The sequence below is a fragment of the Hemitrygon akajei genome, chromosome 4 (assembly GCF_048418815.1).
Source record: "Hemitrygon akajei chromosome 4, sHemAka1.3, whole genome shotgun sequence".
Taxonomy (NCBI): Eukaryota; Metazoa; Chordata; class Chondrichthyes; order Myliobatiformes; family Dasyatidae; genus Hemitrygon; species Hemitrygon akajei.
Genome location: NC_133127.1, coordinates 47,169,435 through 47,190,053, shown reverse-complemented (window position 1 = coordinate 47,190,053; position 20,619 = coordinate 47,169,435). Strand labels below are relative to the sequence as shown.

Here is a 20,619-nt window from a genome sequence, read left to right as displayed (position 1 = left end):
TCCCACCTTCCCTGGAACAAAGCCCAATTATCTAAAAACCTGAAGCCCTCCCTCCTGCACCATCCTCTCAGCCACGTATTAATCTGTATAATCCTTCTGTTCCTTGCTTCACTCACATGTGGCACAGGTAGCAATCATAAGATACTAATCAGAAGGTAGTAAGATACTAGAGTCAATCATTAAAGAAGAAATAGATAACCATTTAAGAAATCTGAATATAATTAAATCTAGTTAATGTGGTTTTATGAGAGGCTAAATCATACTCGATAAATTGCTCAGTTTATTTTCTGAAATGCACAATCGAATCCTTGGTTGATTTGAAATCAAACAGCAGGTTATTATCTATCTAAGTGAAGAGACCAAGAAAGTGCAGTATGAAGGGACGTAGGTGTTTTAGTGTGTGAATCACAAGATGCAAGCAGATGAGCACCAACAATAGTTAGGAAGGCAAATAGCATTTTTGGTCATTATTGCAAAGTGGTTAAGGTTTAGAAATAGTTTTTGTTGCAATTGTACAGTGTTGGACAGGTCTCGCCAAGAGGTCTGCACAGTTTTGGTCCACTAAGAAAAAAGATACTGTAGCATTGGTGGCCGTACAGAAGAGATTCACCACGTTATTTCCTGAGATGAGGCAGTAGTACTACCATATGATTTGGAGCTGTATCCTTCGAGTTAGAAGAAATAAGTTATGAATTTATTCAAACAGATTCAAAGGGGCTTGATGTAGAAAATGTTGGGATGTTTTCACTAGTGGGAGAGCCTCACCAAGGAGAACTAACCACAAGATCAGGGACTGGAAATTTAAAACTGAGGGACGTAAAAAATGTTTTCTCATAGAGGGTGGTAAATCTCTGGAATTCTCTGCCCCAGAAGATGGTAGAAGCTGTCTCATTGGAAGTATATAAAGTGGAGGTGGATAAATATTTGATTAATACTAGGAGTAGAGGTATATGGGGAGAAATAGCACAAGAGTAGATGGACATGTTAAGTGGTGAGGCAGGTTTGCTGACTTACTATTGTTTCTTGTGAACCGAACATGGACCAAAGTTGCTTTGCAGTGTAATCCATTGGCTTTAAAATACTTGAATCATCTCTTGGATATTCAGATGCTACTTGCAGAGCTTTGTTTTTACAGCTGCTGAACACAAATTTTGGGATTTTGAAAAGAAAAACTATATAACTTTTTGTTCCAGGTGGACATGCAGTGGGTGCAGGTTCTGGCTGAGGGTTGGGCCACCCCTCTCAATGGCTTCATGCGAGAGCGAGAATTCTTGCAGTGCCTTCATTTTAGCTGCTTGCTGGATGGTAAGAACTATGTGAGAGTTAAGTCATAAATACAATGCAAACAATGAATATCTTCTTGCATATAAGTTTGAGCATTCTCATTTTGGCAGTTCTGACGGCTTATTGTGGGAGCAAACCTGGGAAGTTAATGTAGGAGTTGAATGAAACATCAACTGCTATAAATGAAAATTTAAGTCACTTTCAAAACTTCAGCTGGCTTTCCCATTTGGTTCGGTATGTCCCTTTGAAGATGCACACCTCCATCTTTAATCTCCTATTTCTCAATAAAAATCACTGCACTGTGTCCCTGTCTCAAACAGCTTCCTTTGATATGAGCTCCATTTGCACCTCCTTGTCCATGGAAAGTTCAGTGAATATGACAAACAATTTTTTTTGATGTATCTGTATATTTGGTTATACACCCTGAAGTCATGTTGCCCTTGCTCTTATCAGATAAGTCTCCACACTTTTCTAGGATGACTTTGAAAAACAAAGATACACTTCAGCTCCTTTTACCTATTTTGCAAACAATTTCTTTAAACTGCTCTCCTTTGTTTCGAAGTCCTGTCCTGCTTCCTTAATTTACTCAGTGAGATAGCTATTGCAGCTATTTGTTCAAGAATTGAATACTTTCTCTAATTTTGTATCTTTCCCAGTTCCTCTATATTAGCTCAACTTGCTTCATCAGCTGCTTCCTCACCTTAGCTCACTACAGTGCCCGACACCCCTGCCCCGTCAAACATTGTTGTTTTATCTCCTGATCCTGAATCAAAAAGTTGACTGACTATGTCCCTCCACAGATGCTGTCTGATCCACTGAGTTCCTCCAATATCTTGTTTGTTACTCCATATTTCAATATCTGCAGTTCGTTACTCTGTTCTTGTACCTAATTGCAGCATCAACCTCCCTTTTGGCTTTCCAAACTTGTGCCAGTAGTTTTCTAGTTGAATTCTTCCAACCTGTTTTAACCCTGACACAGTGGCAAAAATGGCTGTAATATGATAAATGCTTTGCTGAAATAGTAGCCTACTTTTACTCAGCCTTTCACATTGTTGACAGAAGCAACCTCTTCCAATTTATCCCTTCCGTTCAATTGAATGGGATTGCACTCACCTGGTTCCATTTTTTTATTTATTCAGTCATCACAAGAGAGTCAACAGCAATGTCTTATTGCATCTTTACCACTTCCTGGGACATGATCCAAATAATACAGAACGGTTGAATAGGTTAGGGTTTCCTTCCCTGGAGTGGAGAAGGAAGAGGTGAGGTCTTGTAGTGGTATAGAGAGGAGAAATACAGGCTTTTTCCCCTGAAGTTGGGTGAGAATAGAGTTGAAGGTCATAGTTTAGGGCAAAATGTGGAATAATTCATAGGAACTTCTTTATTCAAAGGATGGTTCAGTTGTGGAATAAGCTGCCAGTGGAAATGGGAGGTTCAGGTTCATTTGCAACAAGGGATTTTTGGTTAGGCACATGAATGGGAGGGTTAGGGAGTACTATGGTTTGGATGCAGGTAGATGGAATTAGGCATAAAAACAGGTCTGCCTGGACTAGATGGGCTAAAGGGCAACACTCTGACTCGATTTATGCTAGAATTTATCCAAGTATTACCTCTTGGTAATGATGCTCAAAATATATAGTATCAATTTCCACATATAAGCCAATGGCATCCAAGTCTACCTCATCACCTCCTGATCACTCCACAAACAGACACTTTGTTCATTGTCCAGAAAAGCATGAGTAGAAATCTCCCTTTAGTAAAAATTGCCTGCTCTCCCCTCTTCCTTTGAACCCAATTGTATTCCGTACTACTCGTATTGTTCTTGCCTGCAAAGCATGGCAGGACGACTATATAGTGGGGTGAAGAATGTTAATGAACTGACTGATCTGCTTCTCTACTGACCAGTTGGTACTTTCCTTGTTTAGTGTTATCTAGTCATGATGTCAGGCGAAGACCCTTCAATGTTAACTGTTTAGTCCCTTCCATGGATGTTACTTGCTAGGTTCTTCCAGCATTTTGTGTATGTTGTTTAAGAGATTCTGTAATAGGATGAGGTTGTAAATCAATATTCAATACCGTAGAAATAATATCAAAAATGTCTTTCCAATATTTTTCCAAGGACGGACATGACCAAAACATATGAGTTAGAGAAGCCATCTCAGAATGACATCTGTCACATATAGGATTTATGTGGGAATAAAAACGAGCTAATTTATCCTTGGACATATGAGCCCTGTGCACAACCTTAAACTGTATCAATGAATGTTTAGAACATATAGAGGATGAATTAACTAGTTGAAGAATTTTATCCCAATTCTCAATAGGGATAGTAAAGTTAATTTCTCTTTCCCAATCATTCTTAATCTTATAAAAGGCCTCTAAACGTATTTTCATAATTATATTGTAAACATTTGATATTACACCTTTCTGAAAAGGATTTAATTCTAACAATTTCTCCAAAATACCCATAGAATCTAGATTTGGAAAGGTAGGAAGTACAGTGTTTAAAAAATCTTTGGTTTACCAATGATGGAGTCAATTCATTCATTCATTCATTCATCTCCCTCTGCTTGTCAGATGATTGCATTCCTTACATTAATGGCCAAAAGATCTATTTTGTTGAATTGGAAAGAAATTAATCCCCCAACCACATTTCATTGGTTTTCTCAAACTATTTTATGTTTAAATTTGGAAAAAATTAGAAGTGTCATATATGACCCTTCTATTAAATTTGAAAAGACTTGGAGGCCATTCATTCAATATTTTCACATGATGTAATTTTACCCTGTTCCAATCCTATTTTTTGTTTCTGTTTCTGATTTTATATATGTAGAGAGGTTCGGAGTTGGGGACACTGATGATTTTTTGTCTTAGACACTATAAACAGCCCATGTTTTTTCTTTTCTTTTTCTTCTATTAGTTAGTGGTTAGTTTGTTAGCAAACACGAGGAAATCTGCAGATGCTGGAAATTCAAACAACAACACACACAAAATGCTGGTGGAACACAGCAGGCCAAGCAGCATCTATAGGGAGAAGCGCTGTCGACGTTTCGGGCCGAGACCCTTCGTCAGGACTAACCGAAACGAAAGATAGTAAGAGATTTGAAAGTAGTGGGGGGAGGGGGGAAATGTGAAATGATAGGAGAAGACCGGAGGGGGTGGGATGAAGCTAAGAGCTGGAAAGGTGATTGGCGAAAGTGATACAGAGCTGGAGAAGGGAAAGGATGATGGGACGGGAAGCCTCAGGAGAAAGAAAGGTGGGGGGGAGCACCAGAGGGAGTTGGAGAACAGGCAAACAACTAAATATGTCAGGGGAGGGGGAGGAGGGGCATTAACGGAAGTTAGAGAAGTCAATGTTCATACCATCAGGTTGGAGGCTACCCAGCCAGTATATAAGGTGTTGTTCCTCCAGCCTGAGTTTGAATTCATTTTGACAATAGAGGAGGCCATGGATAGACATATCAGAATGGGAATGGGACATGGAATTAAAATGTGTGGCTCAGAAGTCAAAAGCCCATCTCGTTATGATCTTGCACCTTATTGTTTACCTGCACTGCACTTGTGTATCTGTTATGTATTATTCTGCATTATTGTTGTTTTGCTGTGTTCTGCCTTAATACATTTTAATGATCTGATCTGTATCTCAGTACATGTGACAATAATATTCCAATTCCCAAAAGACTCTCAAAAGATGTTTAATTTGTTCTGGGATTAATAGTGGGGATAGTGAAGTGGTCAAGAAGTGTGCAAAGTTAAGATGGGTTGGTATGTCAATTGGGCTTAAATGGAACAAGCTAGCCTAAGTATTGGCGTTTATTTTAAACTGACTGCACTGGGGGAGAAAACATTACTGTATAATGTATAAATTGAAAATAACCTTCCAAGTCTGTACCCATTAACATGCCTTTTTGCCTTCTGTTGTTTGACAGGGGGCCTCATTAACCTGTCAGTGCCCATTGTCCTGACAGCATCGGATGAAGATAAAGAACGACTGGATGGCTGTACTGCCTTTGCATTGGTATATGATGGACGTCGAGTAGCCATCGTTCGAAACCCTGAATTCTATGAACACAGGAAAGAGGAACGGTGTGCACGTCAGTGGGGAACAACATGCAAAGAGCACCCTTATATCAAGGTTTTGTTAGAATCCTTTTTTCAGACCCTTTAATCCATATGACATTCAGGTTTTCTGTGAGATAAGTCTAGGGTTAACATTTCAGATTGATGGTTTATTATTATTATTATTATTACTATTGTTATTATAGAAAGTGGCTCAGAGCCAGGGATTAATCTGGATAAGGCACAGGCAGAGCAAATGAGTGATTTGTGTTTTGAAAGACGTGAGATGTTTCTTATAGCAAGTGATGGTCCAAGTCAATGAGAAGAATTAGTAATGAGATAAATTAGAGAGACAAAGGTACAATCAAAAAAACTTGCTTCCAGCAGTATCATAGGCCTATAGCAACATGTAAGCAGCATTCTCAAGGAAAACATAATTTATACTTAATCTATGCACAAAATGCTGGAGTCGGTCAGGCAGTATCTATGGTGGGGAATGGGCAATCAATGTTTCATGCCAAGATCCTTTATCAGGATTAGTCCTGTCACGATGAAAGGTCTAGAGTCAAAATATTGACTGCTTATTCCCCTCTGTAGATGCTGCTTGACTTGCTCTAGCATTTGGTGTGTTGCTCAAGGTTTCCAGCTTCTGCAGTATCTTTAGTGTTGGTGAACATAAATTGTACACATTTTTCATGAGAGAGAACACATTTAAAACAAAAGTACCCAATTTTAGTGCAAAATGATCAAAGTGGTAATAGTGATTAGGAAGTAGCTGTTCTTGAAGCTGGTGTGGGACTTGTACCTCCCACCTGTTGGTAGCTGTGAGTTGATGTCATGACCTGGATAGTGGAGACCTTTGACAGACATTGCTTTTTGATGCAGTACCTTCTGTAGATACTATCGACAATGGGGAGGGATCTACTCGTGATTCATTAGACCAAGTGAACTACTCTCTACAGCTTCTTGTGCATTTGAATTGCCATAACAGACCATAATCAACCAGTCAGGATACTTTCAGGAGTATATCTGTAGAGGTTTGTTCAAGTGTATAGCTGTTACCTGTGTGTTTCCAGAGTGGTCTGTTATTATTAGTTTCCAGCATGAGCAATTCTTGATTTTCATCTGCTTATTTTTTAATTTCATGTTAGTTTTTTTCAAATGTAACTATTGTTTCTCTACCCTATGAAACCAACAGATGGTAATGCAGAGTGGCAATTGGTTAGTAGGCGGAGATTTGCAAGTTCTTGATCGTGTTTATTGGAATGATGGACTTGATCAATATCGCCTCACCCCACGTGAACTAAAGCAAAAATTTAAAGCAATGAATGCTGGTGAGTACCAGTTTATCTTGTCTATCTGTTTCCGTACATGTGATTGTTTAAATTCATGAATCTAGTCAATATTTATAGTATACACGAGTGAATCTGCAGATGCTGGAAATAAATAAAAACACAAAATGCTGGCAGAACTCAGCAGGACAGACAGCATCTATGGGAGGAGGCAGTGACGACGTTTCGGGCTGAAACCCTTCTTCACGAGTATAGTATAGTTGTTTGCAATCAAATGCCAAAGAAGCTTTTTCTTTTATTGGTTGTTACATGAGGAACATTAAGTTTGGGAAACAGCCAGTTCCTTATGTTAGGTTTTTGATGTTAAAAGTTAGGATTTCTGAGAAAGCAATCTCAGTTCAGGCTTGCCATTCTAATTCCATGCCAGATCATGGGATTACTGTATCTACTTGGCTCAACCTGCTAGCATTTGGCATACAACTGCTATACTGTCCATCCCCTTTATTTTTGAGTCCAGAAGAGGGATCTGAACTCTAAGTGCTGATTGTTCATTTCCCTCCACAGATGTTGCCTGACCCATTGAGTTCAAACAAGATGCTAAACGTTATTCTAGATTCTAGTATCATATCTCCAGTAGGAGAATTATTGCAGTTCCATAACAGAACAGGCTTTTTTCATGCTTTAAGGATAAACATTAAAAAAAACCTAAAACTCCAGTTTGCTTCATCCCAAATTGATTATTCTACCAAGATAACTACTGATATCAAAGTGTCTTTCTTGCAGATTATCAAGTGGAGTCAGTCAGTTCTCCACAAGGTGGAAGCAAAACATAACTCAGTCAGTCTGAACTGCTATTTTGTACTTCAAGTCGCCAGTAAGTGTAGCACAGCAATGATTGTGAAATGAAACAGAATTTTAGCACACAAAGACGAGTGTGTGAGCCGATAGGAACGGGGTCAGAACTGCAAAGCCAATCCTTGAATTACAGAGCAGGGATAAGGAACTGGCAACTAAATCACTCTCAGAATGTAGGTTGACAATTAATTGTTTTTGAGTTGGGTAGCCTCAAAGGGAGGGCAGAGAGAAGCAGAACTCTGTACCCAACCAATTCCCTCAAATCTTCAACAAATCATTGCCCTTGGTCTCCTAAACCATCTTCTTAACTGCAGGATGGTTGAGACCAGGAAATTTAAATAATTTGAAATAATTTTTGCAGTTTTCTGATTTTTTTTCACTGATTTTGCTCTGAAACAACTTTCTAAGAGATCTCTACAACAGTACAGAACATTCAACTTCCATTTTAATTCTTTATTGTCTACCAAACTACTTGTTCCACATCTTAGTATCATTTAGTATTTATTTAGTTAGTTGCTTGCTATAAAAGCATAAAACATAGGAGAAGAATTAGGTTATTTGGCCCATTGTTTGCTCTGCCATTTCGCCATGGCTGATCCATTTCCCACTCAACCCCCTTCGCCTACCTCCTCCCCGTAACCTTTCACATCCTGACTAATCAAGAACCTCTCAACCTTTCCCTTAATTACACCTAACAATCTGGCCTCCACATTTGCCTGTGGCCATGAATTTCACAGATTCACCACCTGTAGCTTAAGAAGTTCCTCTACCTCTGTTCTAAATGAAAGATTCTCTATATTGAAGTTGTGCCCTCTGGTCCTAGACTTGCCCACATTCAGTCAATCTAGGCCTTAATATTTGATAGGTTCCAATGAGATTCTTCTCATTCTTTTAAGTTCCAGTGAGAACAGCCCCAGAATCACAAACTCTCCTCATAAGCTAACCCCTTTCATTTTCGTGAACTTCCTCTGCACCCTCTCCAATATCAGCACATCTTTTTTGAGATAATGAACCCAAAACTGCTCACAAAACTCCAAGTGAGGCCTCAACAGTGCTTTATAAAGTCATAACACTGCATCCTTGCTTTTATGTTCAAATCCTCCCGAAATGAATACTAATAATGATTTATTTCTCATCAGTGACTCAAACTGCAAGTTAACCTTTGGGAGTTTCTGTGCAGAATTCCCTAAGTTCTTTTGCATCTTGGATTTTTGAATTTTCTCCCCATTTAGAAAATAATTACGCTTTTATTTTATCTACCAAAGTGATGCAGGAAAGATTACTTTCCTACACTGTAATCCATCTGCCACTTCTTTGCCCGTTCCCCTAAGTCCTTCTGCAACTTTCCTCCTTCTTCAACACTATTTGCCCCCTCTGCCCATCTTAATATCATCCACAAACTTGGCCACAAAGCCATCAATTCCATCATCCAAATCACTGGCATACAATGTAAAAAGCAGTGGTCTCAACACCTTCGGTTGTCTGTCGGAATCCAATGACGACGTCCACTCCTTTAACAGTGAGATCTTTGACTATACAGTCCTATCCTGAATCCGCAAGTTCTATTGCAGGTCCCAACACCAACCCCTGTGGAACTTCACTAGTCATTGGCAACCAATAAGAAAAGGCTCCCTTTTTCCCCCACTCTTTGCCTCCTGGCAAACAGCTAATGCTCTATCCATGCTAGTATCTTTCCTGTAATACTATGGGCTCTTATCTTGCTAAACAGCCTTGTTCAACACCTTGTCAATGGGCTTCTGAAAATTTAAGTACACAATATCCACTGATTCTCTTCTGTCTATTCTGTTTCTTATTTCTTCATAGGCAAGATTTTCCCTTAAGAAAACCTTGCTGACTTTGGCCTATTTTATTATATGCATCCAAGTACCCCAACACCTCACAATCGACTCCCAACATTTTCCCAACCACTGAAGTCAGGCTAACTGGCCTATAATTTCCTTTCTTCTGCTTCCCTCCATCCCTTGAAGAGTGGAGTGACATTTGCAATTATCCAGTCCTCCGGAACCATGCCAGAATCTATTGATTCTTGAAAGATCATTACTAATGCCTCCACGATCTCTAGCCATCTCTTTCAGAACCCTGTGGTGTAGTTCATCTGGTCCAGGTGACTTATCTACCTTCAGACCTTTCAGCTTCTCATTTTCCCTCATTCTTCTAAACTCCAGCAAGTACAAGCCCAGAGACATGAAATGCTCCTCATAAATTAATCCTTTCATTCCTGGGATCATTCTCATGAACATCCTCTGGACAGTCTCTGAAGACAGCATATCTTTTCTCAGATAAGGTGCATAAAACTGCTCACATGTACTTCATGCAATCTGACCAATGCCTTAATGCCTCAGCATTACATCCTTGCTTTTGTATTCTCGCCCTCTCGAAATAGATGCTAATATTGCATTTGCCTTCCTTACTTCCGACTTAAGCTGCAAGTTAACCTTTAGGGAATCCTGCATGAGAACTCCCAAGTCCCTTTGCACCTCTGGTTTTTGAATTTTCTCCCCATTTAGAAAATAGTTCATGCCTTAATTCCTTCTTCCAAAGTACATGACCCTCTACTTCCCTACACTGTATTCCATTTGCCACTTCTTTGCCCATTCTCCAATCTAAGTCCTTCTGCAGACTCCCTTCTTCCTCAACACTACCTGCCCTTCACTGCAAACTTGGCCACAAAGTGATCAATTATGTCCTCCAAATCATTGACATATAACGTGAAAAGGAGCAATTCCAAAAATGAACAGCACTGCGGCACTCTGCTATTCACCAGGAGCCAACCAGAAAAGGCCCTCTTTATTTCCACTTTTTGCCTCCTGCCAATCAGCCGATCTTCTATCCATGCTAATATCTTTCCTTTAATACCACTGGCTCTTGTATTGTTAAGCAGTCTCACATATGGCCTTGTCAAAGGCCAAAATCCAAATAAACATCCAATAACTCTCTTTTGTCTATCCTGCCTGTTACTTCCTCAAAGAATTCCCACTGATTTGTCAGGCAAGATTTCCCCTTGAGGAAACCATGCTGACTTCGGCCTATTTTGTCATGTGCTTCCAAGTGCCCTGAAATGTCGCCCTTAATGATAGATTTCACCATCCTTCCAACCACTGAAGTTAGGCTAACTTCTGCCTCCCTCCCTTCTTGGAGTGACATTTGCAATTTTCCAGTCCTCTGGAATCTTTCCATAATCTAGTGATTCTTGAAAGATAATTACTAATGCCTGTACAATCCCTTCAGGTTTCAACCTAACTCCCTTTATTCTCTCTTCAAGACCTCCTACTTGTGTCGGCTGTTCACCTTCCCCCTTTAGAATTCTGTGGACCTGATGCAAGTCATCCCTGGCTTGGCACATGGGAGGCAACATACAATCCCAGTGTCTTTCACATCCACAGAATTTGCTTTTTGCTCCTCTAATTATAGAATCCCCGGTACTACTGCACTCTTCAAACCCTCACCCCTGCCTTACTACCAAAGACAGAGTCAGTGTCAGAGATCATGTTGTTGAGGCTTCCCCCTGGTAGGGTGTACCCCCAACAGTATCCAAAGTGGGATTATTGAGGGGAACAGCCACAGTGGATCTCTGCACGGTCTGCCTATTCCCTTCCCCTATCCTGACAGTCACACAGGTACCTGCCTTCTTCAACTTCGGAGTGACAACTTCCCTGTAGCTCTGATCCATCACCTTATGAGCCAAAGGTCATCCAACTGCAGCTCCAGTTCCTTCCCACTGTCTCTAAGGAGCTGAAGTTTGGTGCATTTTGTGCAGGTGTATTTATCAGGGTGACTGGAGATCTCCGAAATTCCCACATCTGTCACAAGAAGCCTACCACTAACTCTGGACCCATTCTCAGTGCAGTAGGTGTGTATTAGACCATAACATGTAAGAACAGAATTAGGCCATTTGGCTCATTGAGTCTACACTGTCATTTCATCATGGCTGATCCATTTTTCCTCAGCCCCAATCTGTAGCCGCCTCCCCATGCCTTCACTAATCAATTTACTAGCCACTGCCTTAAATATACATAAAGACTTGGCCTCCACAGCTGCCTATGGCAGTGAATTCCACAGATTAACCTCTCTGGCTAAAGAAATTACTCCTCATCTCCATTCTAAAAGGACGCCCCTATATTTTGAGGCTGTGTCCTCTGGTCTTAGATTCTCCCACCATAGGAAACATCCTCCCCACATCCACTCTATAAAGGTCATTTCCATAAATATAGTAATGAAAGTGCAAGGAAATAGAGCAAGGATCTATTTGAAGTGCCTGAAGAGAATGGATTTGAACAGCAGTTGCATTTTAGGTTGAACACCAATGCAAAGACAATGTAAAAGAGAACTGGGTTTTCAATTTATCCATAAATTACATGTTGTTTTAATCAAACATAACTGGAATATGGTATGGTATTGATGGAGTGGTGAGCCTTCTAGACTGCAAGTCTGGAGACATGCTTTCAAATTTGAATTAAATTAATAATCCGGAATTTTAAAAAAAACCACGAGTCGTTTCAATACTGATGGCCGTTTTCAAGGGAGGAAAGTGCCACACTTGCCCAGATAGCTCTAAGTATGACTCACCTTGAAAGAAATGTGTTTGGCTCTTAAGTTGTCCTCTGAAATGGCCCATCATACCACTCAGAACTGCTGTGTTAAATGGGTAAATGCAAAAACTGGAAAGACTTCCTAGCATCAACCTAGACTCTGAATTTGGACATCTGGGAAATGGTTTGGGAGAACTGTTTCACAGACTACCCGGGCAGTAGGCTGACGCAGTCATTCAGACTGATAGTGTACATACTAAGTGACACTTACAGCAGAAGCCCTGCCAACATCCTGTCCCACCAGCAGGACAGAAGAGCCAGCAAAGTGGTATACAGGCAGGAGGGAGTATCCCAATGCTTCCTCAATACTGACTGAAGACCATGAGGTCTCATGCTGCTAAGTCTTCTCAGCTGATGAGTGGGTGTGCTGGCCGCCATGTCAATGAATAGCTCTGTGTGAAGCAATGAAAGTAGCAAGGACATAATGTCGCAGGGCAGGAGACATCCAGTAGAAACTAAGCAGCAATACCATCGAGTAAGCTGGCAAGTTCCTAAAGGATTTTGCTGTCCCACCATTTCTGTACCAATCAGTGAGCAAATTGCCATAAGTAGAATCAGAATCAAGTTTAATATCACTAGCAAATGTTATGAAATTTGCTGTCTCTGGCAGCAGTATAATGCAATACATAACAATAGAAAAATAATTTGTGTATATATAGAGAAACAGAATGGCTCAGCATCTGTAAAGGATATGACAAGGCTGTATTTTCATTCCTTGCCTGTTTAATTTGTATGCCGAACAAATCTTCAGAGAAGCAAGGGAATCGAGGGGTGAGAATTGGTGACGGAGTCATCAATACCTTCGTTATGCTGATGACAAGACAATACCGGCTGAAACTGAAGATGACCTGAAGGAACTGCAAACCAACATCAAGGAACATAGCTTCAAAAAGAAGACTAATAGTGACTACTGGCAGCACAACCAATTTCAATCTCTATGGAGTGGAAATTGAAGTGGCTGACAGTTTCAACTTGCGTGGATCAATGATTAACACTGAAGCAGTAAGCAGTCAAGAAGTCCCAATGAAAAATCACACTTGACAGATCAGTCGTGAAGGATTTAGAGAAGATCTTCAGGAACATGAATCTATCTCTACGTACAAAGACTTGATTTGTACAGGCAATGGGGTTTTCAATGACACTATATGGGTGCGAATGTTGGATGGTAAAAAATGATAGGAAGCATATTTATGCCTTTGAAGTGTGGTGCTGGAGAGAAACACTACACATCTCATGGACCTGTCACAGAACAAACTAATCAATGGTCAAACCAAGGCATCTCTCTGTAGGCTTAAATGACAAGACTCTGCCTATTGTACTTTGGGTACATCATGCAAAAAAAAAACAGCTCCCTGGAAAAGGATATGCTTGGCAAGGTGGAAGGCCAGCGGAAGAGAGGAAGGCTACTAATTGGATGGGTGGACACAATAAGGACAGCTATGAACGCAATGTTACTGTATCAACTATGACCTGCCTTTGCAAGGTTCAAAACTCATTTAGGGCAACTATCCATAGGGGTGCCATAAGTCGACGACGACTCAATGGCACTTAACAACAACAACATATGTTAGATTGAAAAAGCAGTGCAAAAATAAAAATTAAAAAAGTAGTGAGGTAGTTTTCATGGGTTCAATGTTCATTCAGAAATCAGATGGAAGAGAGGAAAGAGCTTATTCTGAATCATTGAATATGTGCATTCAGGCTCCTGTACCACCTCCCTGATGGTAGCAATGAGAATGAGGCATGTCCTGGGTGATGGGGTCCTTAATGGTCATTGCCACCTTTTTGAGGCATCACTCCTTGAAGATGTCCTAAATACTACAAAGGCTAGTGCCCATGATGAAAGCTCATTTACAGCTCTCTGCAGCTTATTCAATCCTACGCAGTAGCTTCGTCCCCTGGCCCACCATACCATGTGATGATGTAGCTATTTAGGGAGCTCTCCACAGTACATCTGTAGAAATTTGCAAGTGTCTTTAGTGACATACCAAATCTCCTCAAACTCCTAATGAAATATAGCCACTGTGATGTCCTCTTTGTAGCTGCATCAATTTGTTAGGCCCAGGATAGATCCTCAGAGATACTTGACACCAGAAACTTGAAATTGCTCAGTCTTTCCACTTTGTATCCCTCCGAGGACCGGTGTGTGTTCCCTCATCTTGCCTTTTCTGAATCCATAATCAGTTCTTTGGTCTTACTGATGTTGAATGCAAGGTTGTTGCTGTGATACCACTCAACTAGCTGATATCTTGCACTTCTGTCACTACCTGAAATTCCGGCAAAATAATTGTCATCAGCAAATTTATGGATGGCATTTGATCTGTGCCTTGCCACATTGTCATGGGTGTAGAGGGAGCTCCCTGAGGTGCACCAGTGTTAATTATCAGTAAGGTGAGGTTATTTCCCATCTGCACAGATTGTGGTTTTCCTATTAGGAAGATGAGGACCCAGTTGCAGAGGGGGCTACAGGGGCCCAAGTTTGGAGCTTTTTGATCTATAGGAATGTTTGTGCTAAATGCTGAGCTGTAGACAATAAACAGTATCCTGACATAGGTGTGTATATTGAGGAAAATCTACTGGATTATTTCCATGTCATTCTACCTGCAGCAGGCACACCTGTCCATGGCAACATTGGTAAAGAATACAGTTGCTGTCCCTTCTTACTGTATCTGGCAGCTTTATGGGATAGACCTGGAGAAAATCTGACAGCTCAGGATGGAGTATCCATGAGCAGCAGCAGAGATGTACTGTGCCACAGTCGACATCTTAATATTCTTCGATCTAACTCAATGATCCAGATAGGCTCTCAACCTTAGTTCCATGAGGGATGTGGGGAGTCCTTATGGGAGCAGCATCAAATCTACCTAAAGCTGCATGCACACTTGTAACCCCCTGGGTCGCCTCAGGCTCGCTCAGCTCGTTCTCGTCTAGGGGGAGCAGCCTTCAGCCCCGCCAAACTGGGTAATCAGCTTGTGTGGATGCTGTGTGATGTCCCCGCCTCGCCAAAGAACAAACAGGACACCATATGTGATTAAATGATTACAGTTTATAAAGATTACTATAAGTAATTAATAATGATACAGTATACATTAGATACAGGACATGCACTACCTTAGGCAGGTAGTGCAGGAGTCCCCTGGGGTCATCTCCCTCCTAAACAGATATACTGTTTTGGATACTGTTGGGGGAGATGTCTCATCAGGGGAAGGCAGCAGCAGTCAAGTTCATTGCACCATGGGTGGCTCTGCGGCACAGGAGGGAAGGAAAAGGAGTGGGAGAGCTATAGTGATAGGGGATTCAATTGTAAGGGGAATAGATAGGCATTTCTGCGGCCGCAAACGAGACTCCAGGATGGTATGTTGTCTCCCTGGTGCAAGGGTCAAGGATGTCTCTGAGCGGCTGCAGGACATTCTGGAATGAGAGGGTGAACAGCCAGTGGTCGTGGTGCACATAGGTACCAACGATATAGGTAAAAAATGGGATGAGGTCCTACAAGGTGAATTTAGGGAGTTAGGAGATAAACTAAAAAGTAAGATCACAAAGGTAATAATCTCTGGATTACTACCAGTGTCACGTGCTAGTCAGAGTAGAAATAGGAGGATATTTCAGATGAATACGTGGCTTGAAAAATGGTGCAAGGGGGAGGGGTTCAAATTTCTGGGGCATTGGAACCAGTTCTGGGGGAGGTGGGACCTGTATAAACAGGACGGTCTGCACCTGGGCTGGACTGGAACCAATGTCCTAGGGGGAGCGTTTGCTACTGCTGTTCAGGAGACTTTAAACTAATGTGGCAGGGGGATGAGAACAAGTGCAGAGAAACAGAGGGGTGTAAAATGAGGGTAGAAGCAAAAAGTAGTAAGGTGAAAAGTAAAAGTAGCAGGCAGGCAAATCCAGGGCAAAAAGCAAAAAGAGCCACTTTTCAACATAATTGTATAAGGGCTAAGAGTGTCGTAAAAACAAGCCTGAAGGCTTTGTGTGTCAATGCGAGGAGCATTCGTAACAAGGTGGATGAATTGAATGTGCAGATAGTTATTAATGAATATCATATAGTTGGGATCACAGAGACATGGCTCCAGGGTGACCAAGGATGGGAGCTCAACATCCAGGGATATTCAATATTCAGGAGGGATAGACAGGAAAGAAAAGGAGGTGGAGTAGCATTGCTGGTTAGAGAGGAGATTAACGCAATAGAAAGGAAGGACATTAGCCTGGAGGATGTGGAATCGATATGGGTAGAGCTGCATAACACTAAGGGGCAGAAAACGCTGGTGGGAGTTGTGTACAGGCCACCTAACAGTAGTAGTGAGGTTGGGGATGGCATTAAACAAGAAATTAGAAATGTGTGCCATAAAGGAACAGTAGAGTTAATGGGTGACTTCAATCTACATATAGATTGGGTGAACCAAATTGGTAAGGGTGCTGAGGAAGTGGATTTCTTGGAATGTATGCGGGATGGTTTTCTGAACCAACATGTCGAGGAACCAACTAGAGAGCAGGCCATTCTAGATTGGGTATTGAGCAATGAGGAAGGGTTAGTTAGCAATCTTGTCGTGCGAGGCCCCTTGGGTAAGAGTGACCATAATATGGTGGAATTCTTCATTAAGATGGAGAGTGACATAGTTAATTCAGAAACAAAGGTTCTGAACTTAAAGAAGGGTAACTTTGAAGGTATGAGACATGAATTAGCTAAGATAGACTGGCAAATGATACTTAAAGGGTTGATGGTGGATATGCAATGGCAAGCATTTAAAGATCGCATGGATGAACTACAACAATTGTTCATCCCAGTTTGGCAAAAGAATAAACCAGGGAAGTAGTGCACCCGTGGCTGACAAGGGAAATTAGGGATAGTATCAAGTCCAAAGAAGAAACATATAAATTAGCAAAAAAAAGCTACACACCTGAGGACTGGGAGAAATTCAGAGACCAGCAGAGGAGGACAAAGGGCTTAATTAGGAAAGGGAAAAAAGACTATGAGAGAAAGCTGGCAGGGAACATAAAAACTGACTGTAAAAGCTTTTATAGATACGTGAAAAGAAAAAGATTGGTCAAGACAAATGTAGGTCCTTTACAGTCAGAAACAGGTGAATTGATCATGGGGAACAAAGACATGGCAGACCAATTGAATAACTACTTTGGTTCTGTCTTCGCTAAGGAGGACATAAATAATCTTCCGGAAATAGTAAGGGACCGAGGTCTAGTGAGTTGGAGGAACTGAGGGAAATACATGTTAGTAGGGAAGTGGTGTTAGGTAAATTGAAGGGATTAAAGGCAGATAAATCCCCAGGGTCAGATGGTCTGCATCCCAGAGTGCTTAAGGAAGTAGCCCAAGAAATAGTGGATGCATTAGTGATAATTTTTCAAAACTCGTTAGATTCTGGATTAGTTCCTGAGGATTGGAGGGTGGCTAATGTAACCCCACTTTTTAAAAAAGGAGGGAGAGAGAAACCGGGGAATTATAGACCAGTTAGTCTGACATCGGTGGTGGGGAAAATGCTAGAGTCGGTTATCAAAGATGTGATAACAGCACATTTGGAAAGAGGTGAAATCATCGGACAAAGTCAGCATGGATTTGTGAAAGGAAAATCATGTCTGACGAATCTTATAGAATTTTTTGAAGATGTAACTAGTAGAGTGGATAGGGGAGAGCCAGTGAATGTGGTATATTTAGATTTTCAAAAGGCTTTTGACAAGGTCCCACACAGGAGATTCGTGTGCAAACTTAAAGCACATGGTATTGGGGGTATGGTATTGATGTGAATAGAGAATTGATTGGCAGACAGGAAGCAAAGAGTGGGAGTGAATGGGACCTTTTCAAAATGGCAGGCAGTGACTAGTGGAGTACCGCAAGGCTCAGTGCTGGGACCCCAGTTGTTTACAATATATATTAATGATTTAGACGAGGGAATTAAATGCAGTATCTCCAAGTTTGCGGATGACACGAAGCTGGGCGGTGGTGTTAGCTGTGAGGAGGATGCTAAGAGGATGCAGGGTGACTTGGATAGGTTAGGTGAGTGGGCAAATTCATGGCAGATGCAATTTAATGTGGATAAATGTGAGGTTATCCACTTTGGCTGCAAGAACAGGAAAACAGATTATTATCTGAACAGTGGCCGATTAGGAAAAGGGGAGATGCAACGAGACCTGGGTGTCATTGTACACCAGTCATTGAAGGTGGGCATGCAGGTACAGCAGGCAGTGAAAAAGGCAAATGGTATGTTGGCATTCATAGCAAAAGGATTTGAGTACAGGAGCAGGGAGGTTCTACTGCAGTTGTACAAGGCCTTGGTGAGACCACACCTAGAATATTGTGTGCAGTTTTGGCCCCCTAATCTGAGGAAAGACATTCTTGCCACAGAGGGAGTACAGAGAAGGTTCACCAGATTGATTCCTGGAATGGCAGGACTTTCATAAAGACTGGATCGACTAGGCTTATACTCACTGGAATTTAGAAGATTGAGGGGGGGATCTTATTGAAACGTATAAAATTCTAAAGGGATTGGACAGGCTAGATGCAGCAAGATTGTTTCCGATGTTGGGGAAGTCCAGAACGAGGGGTCACAGTTTAAGGATAAAGGGGAAGCCTTTTAGGACCAAGATGAGGAAAAACTTCTTCACACAGAGAGTGGTGAATCTGTGGAATTCTCTGCCACAGGTAACAGTTGAGGCTGGTTTATTGACTATATTTAAGAGGAAGTTAGATATACCACTTGTGGCTAAAGGGATCAGGGGGTATGGAGAGAAAGCAGGTACAGGGTTCTGAGTTGGATAATCAGCCATGATCATACTGAATGGCGGTGCAGGCTTGAAGGGCTGAATGTCCTACTCCTGCACCTATTTTCCACGTTTCTACACGAAGGAAAAGAAAATAAAGAAAAGGCGCCAAACTTATCGAAGTCCAAACCATTTCTTGCACAACTGTTGGAGCTCAATTACTGAAGCCTTCTGGCCACCATTTGATCCCCTCTGAACTCTTCGACTCGCAGCTCAGGACCACCCAAAGCGGTCAACCAAACACATCTATCTTCGTCTCCCCTCGTGCCGATCTCCCCAAAAGCCCGCCAACAATAGATTACAGACTCAGAAGAAAGAACAACATTAATCCCAATTGGTTTACAAAGGAATACAATTCTCGTTATCAGTAAATTTTAACCCAAACAAGCTTCCAGCACTCTCTCGCTACAAAGAAGCATTCCTACTTTTAACAAAACAAAGAAGCCATTTTGATTAACATACGCAGTAACAAAGAAAAAGAAGAAACCCCCCTTTTCACACTGAACAGTGAAAATAATCTGTAGTATTCAACAGAGTATGAAATCCCACAGCTATTGAAGAAGATCAAATTTCTGCAATCCTGTCATACATAGCTATCAATTGAACATGTTCATAACAAAATATCATTGTCCTGAAACATTAATTCTATTTGTATCACCACATTATTCTGCCTGGCCTACTGATTTATTCCAGTGTGTTATTTCAGATTTCTAGTATTTACTGCTTTGCTTTTGGATATGGTGGTGATGCAGTATTTCAATTGCAAACTAATATCCAGAGTCTGGACCAACAATCCAGAGACCACGTTCTAACTTAGCACGTGAAAATTAAATTTACTTAATAATTCGGGGCAGCCACTGGTTTTAGTAAAATGACCACAAGGCCTATCAATTGTTGCAAAAAATTCCATCAGGATTGTTCAAGGTTTTCAGAGAAGGAAATCTGCCATCTGTACGCAATCTATCCTGTGTCTGATGTCGGACTCTGTCCATGTCATTGACTCTTAAAATGCCCTCTAAAATAACCTAAAGAATAACAACATGCAGGATGTTCTTTCTAATGGTATAGTATAAAATGAATGGGGATTGATTTTTTTCTTCAGATTAAAACTGTCAATATTTCTGGCTCACACAATTTCTTGTATCTTGAGGTGTAATATACTGGCATTTCAATTACTGAAAACAACTAAATTTAAAATAATATCTCAGTTATTTAGAATGATATCTAAGTTACAACTGAATTAAAAACAAACAACTCTCAATTTAAAAGAAATAGTGGCTGCCTATATTCTTCCATTTTCCTCACATTCATGTGCCTATCTAAACTTCTGTAGAGTTTCTAATGTTTCTACCTCTACTACCACCCCAGGCATTCCAGCAAACAAACTTGCCCCTCACAACTCCTTTGAAATTACCACTTCTCACCTTAAATGCATGTATTAGACACTTCAACCCTTGGAAAAAGATATTGTCTGTTTACTCTGTCTGTGCCTCTTGTCCTTACAAACCTCTATTAGATCTCCCCTCAGCCATAGTATCTCCAAACAAAACAACAGAAATTTATCTGACTTCTCTTTATAGCACATGTAAACCTCTTCTGCACCCTCTCCAAATCCTTGACATCCTTCCTATAATAGGGGCCACCAGAACTGTATGCAATACTCTAGATGCAGCCTAACTAGAGTTTTATGAAGACTAACTTAGTGACTTTTGAACTCTATGCCTCAACTAATAAAGGCAAGCATG

At 41.0% G+C, this 20,619-nt stretch overlaps 1 protein-coding gene across 1 annotated transcript in view; it reads left to right on the top strand.

Annotated features, from left to right (window-relative positions):
* Positions 1-20,619, top strand: part of papss1 (3'-phosphoadenosine 5'-phosphosulfate synthase 1) — a 95,727-nt gene that overhangs the window by 56,458 nt on the left and 18,650 nt on the right. Inside the window, exons 7-9 of the mRNA XM_073042500.1 lie at positions 1,194-1,305; positions 5,214-5,419; positions 6,542-6,677. Coding sequence (XP_072898601.1) covers positions 1,194-1,305; positions 5,214-5,419; positions 6,542-6,677 — 454 coding nt within the window. The remainder of the gene's footprint in view (positions 1-1,193; positions 1,306-5,213; positions 5,420-6,541; positions 6,678-20,619) is intronic.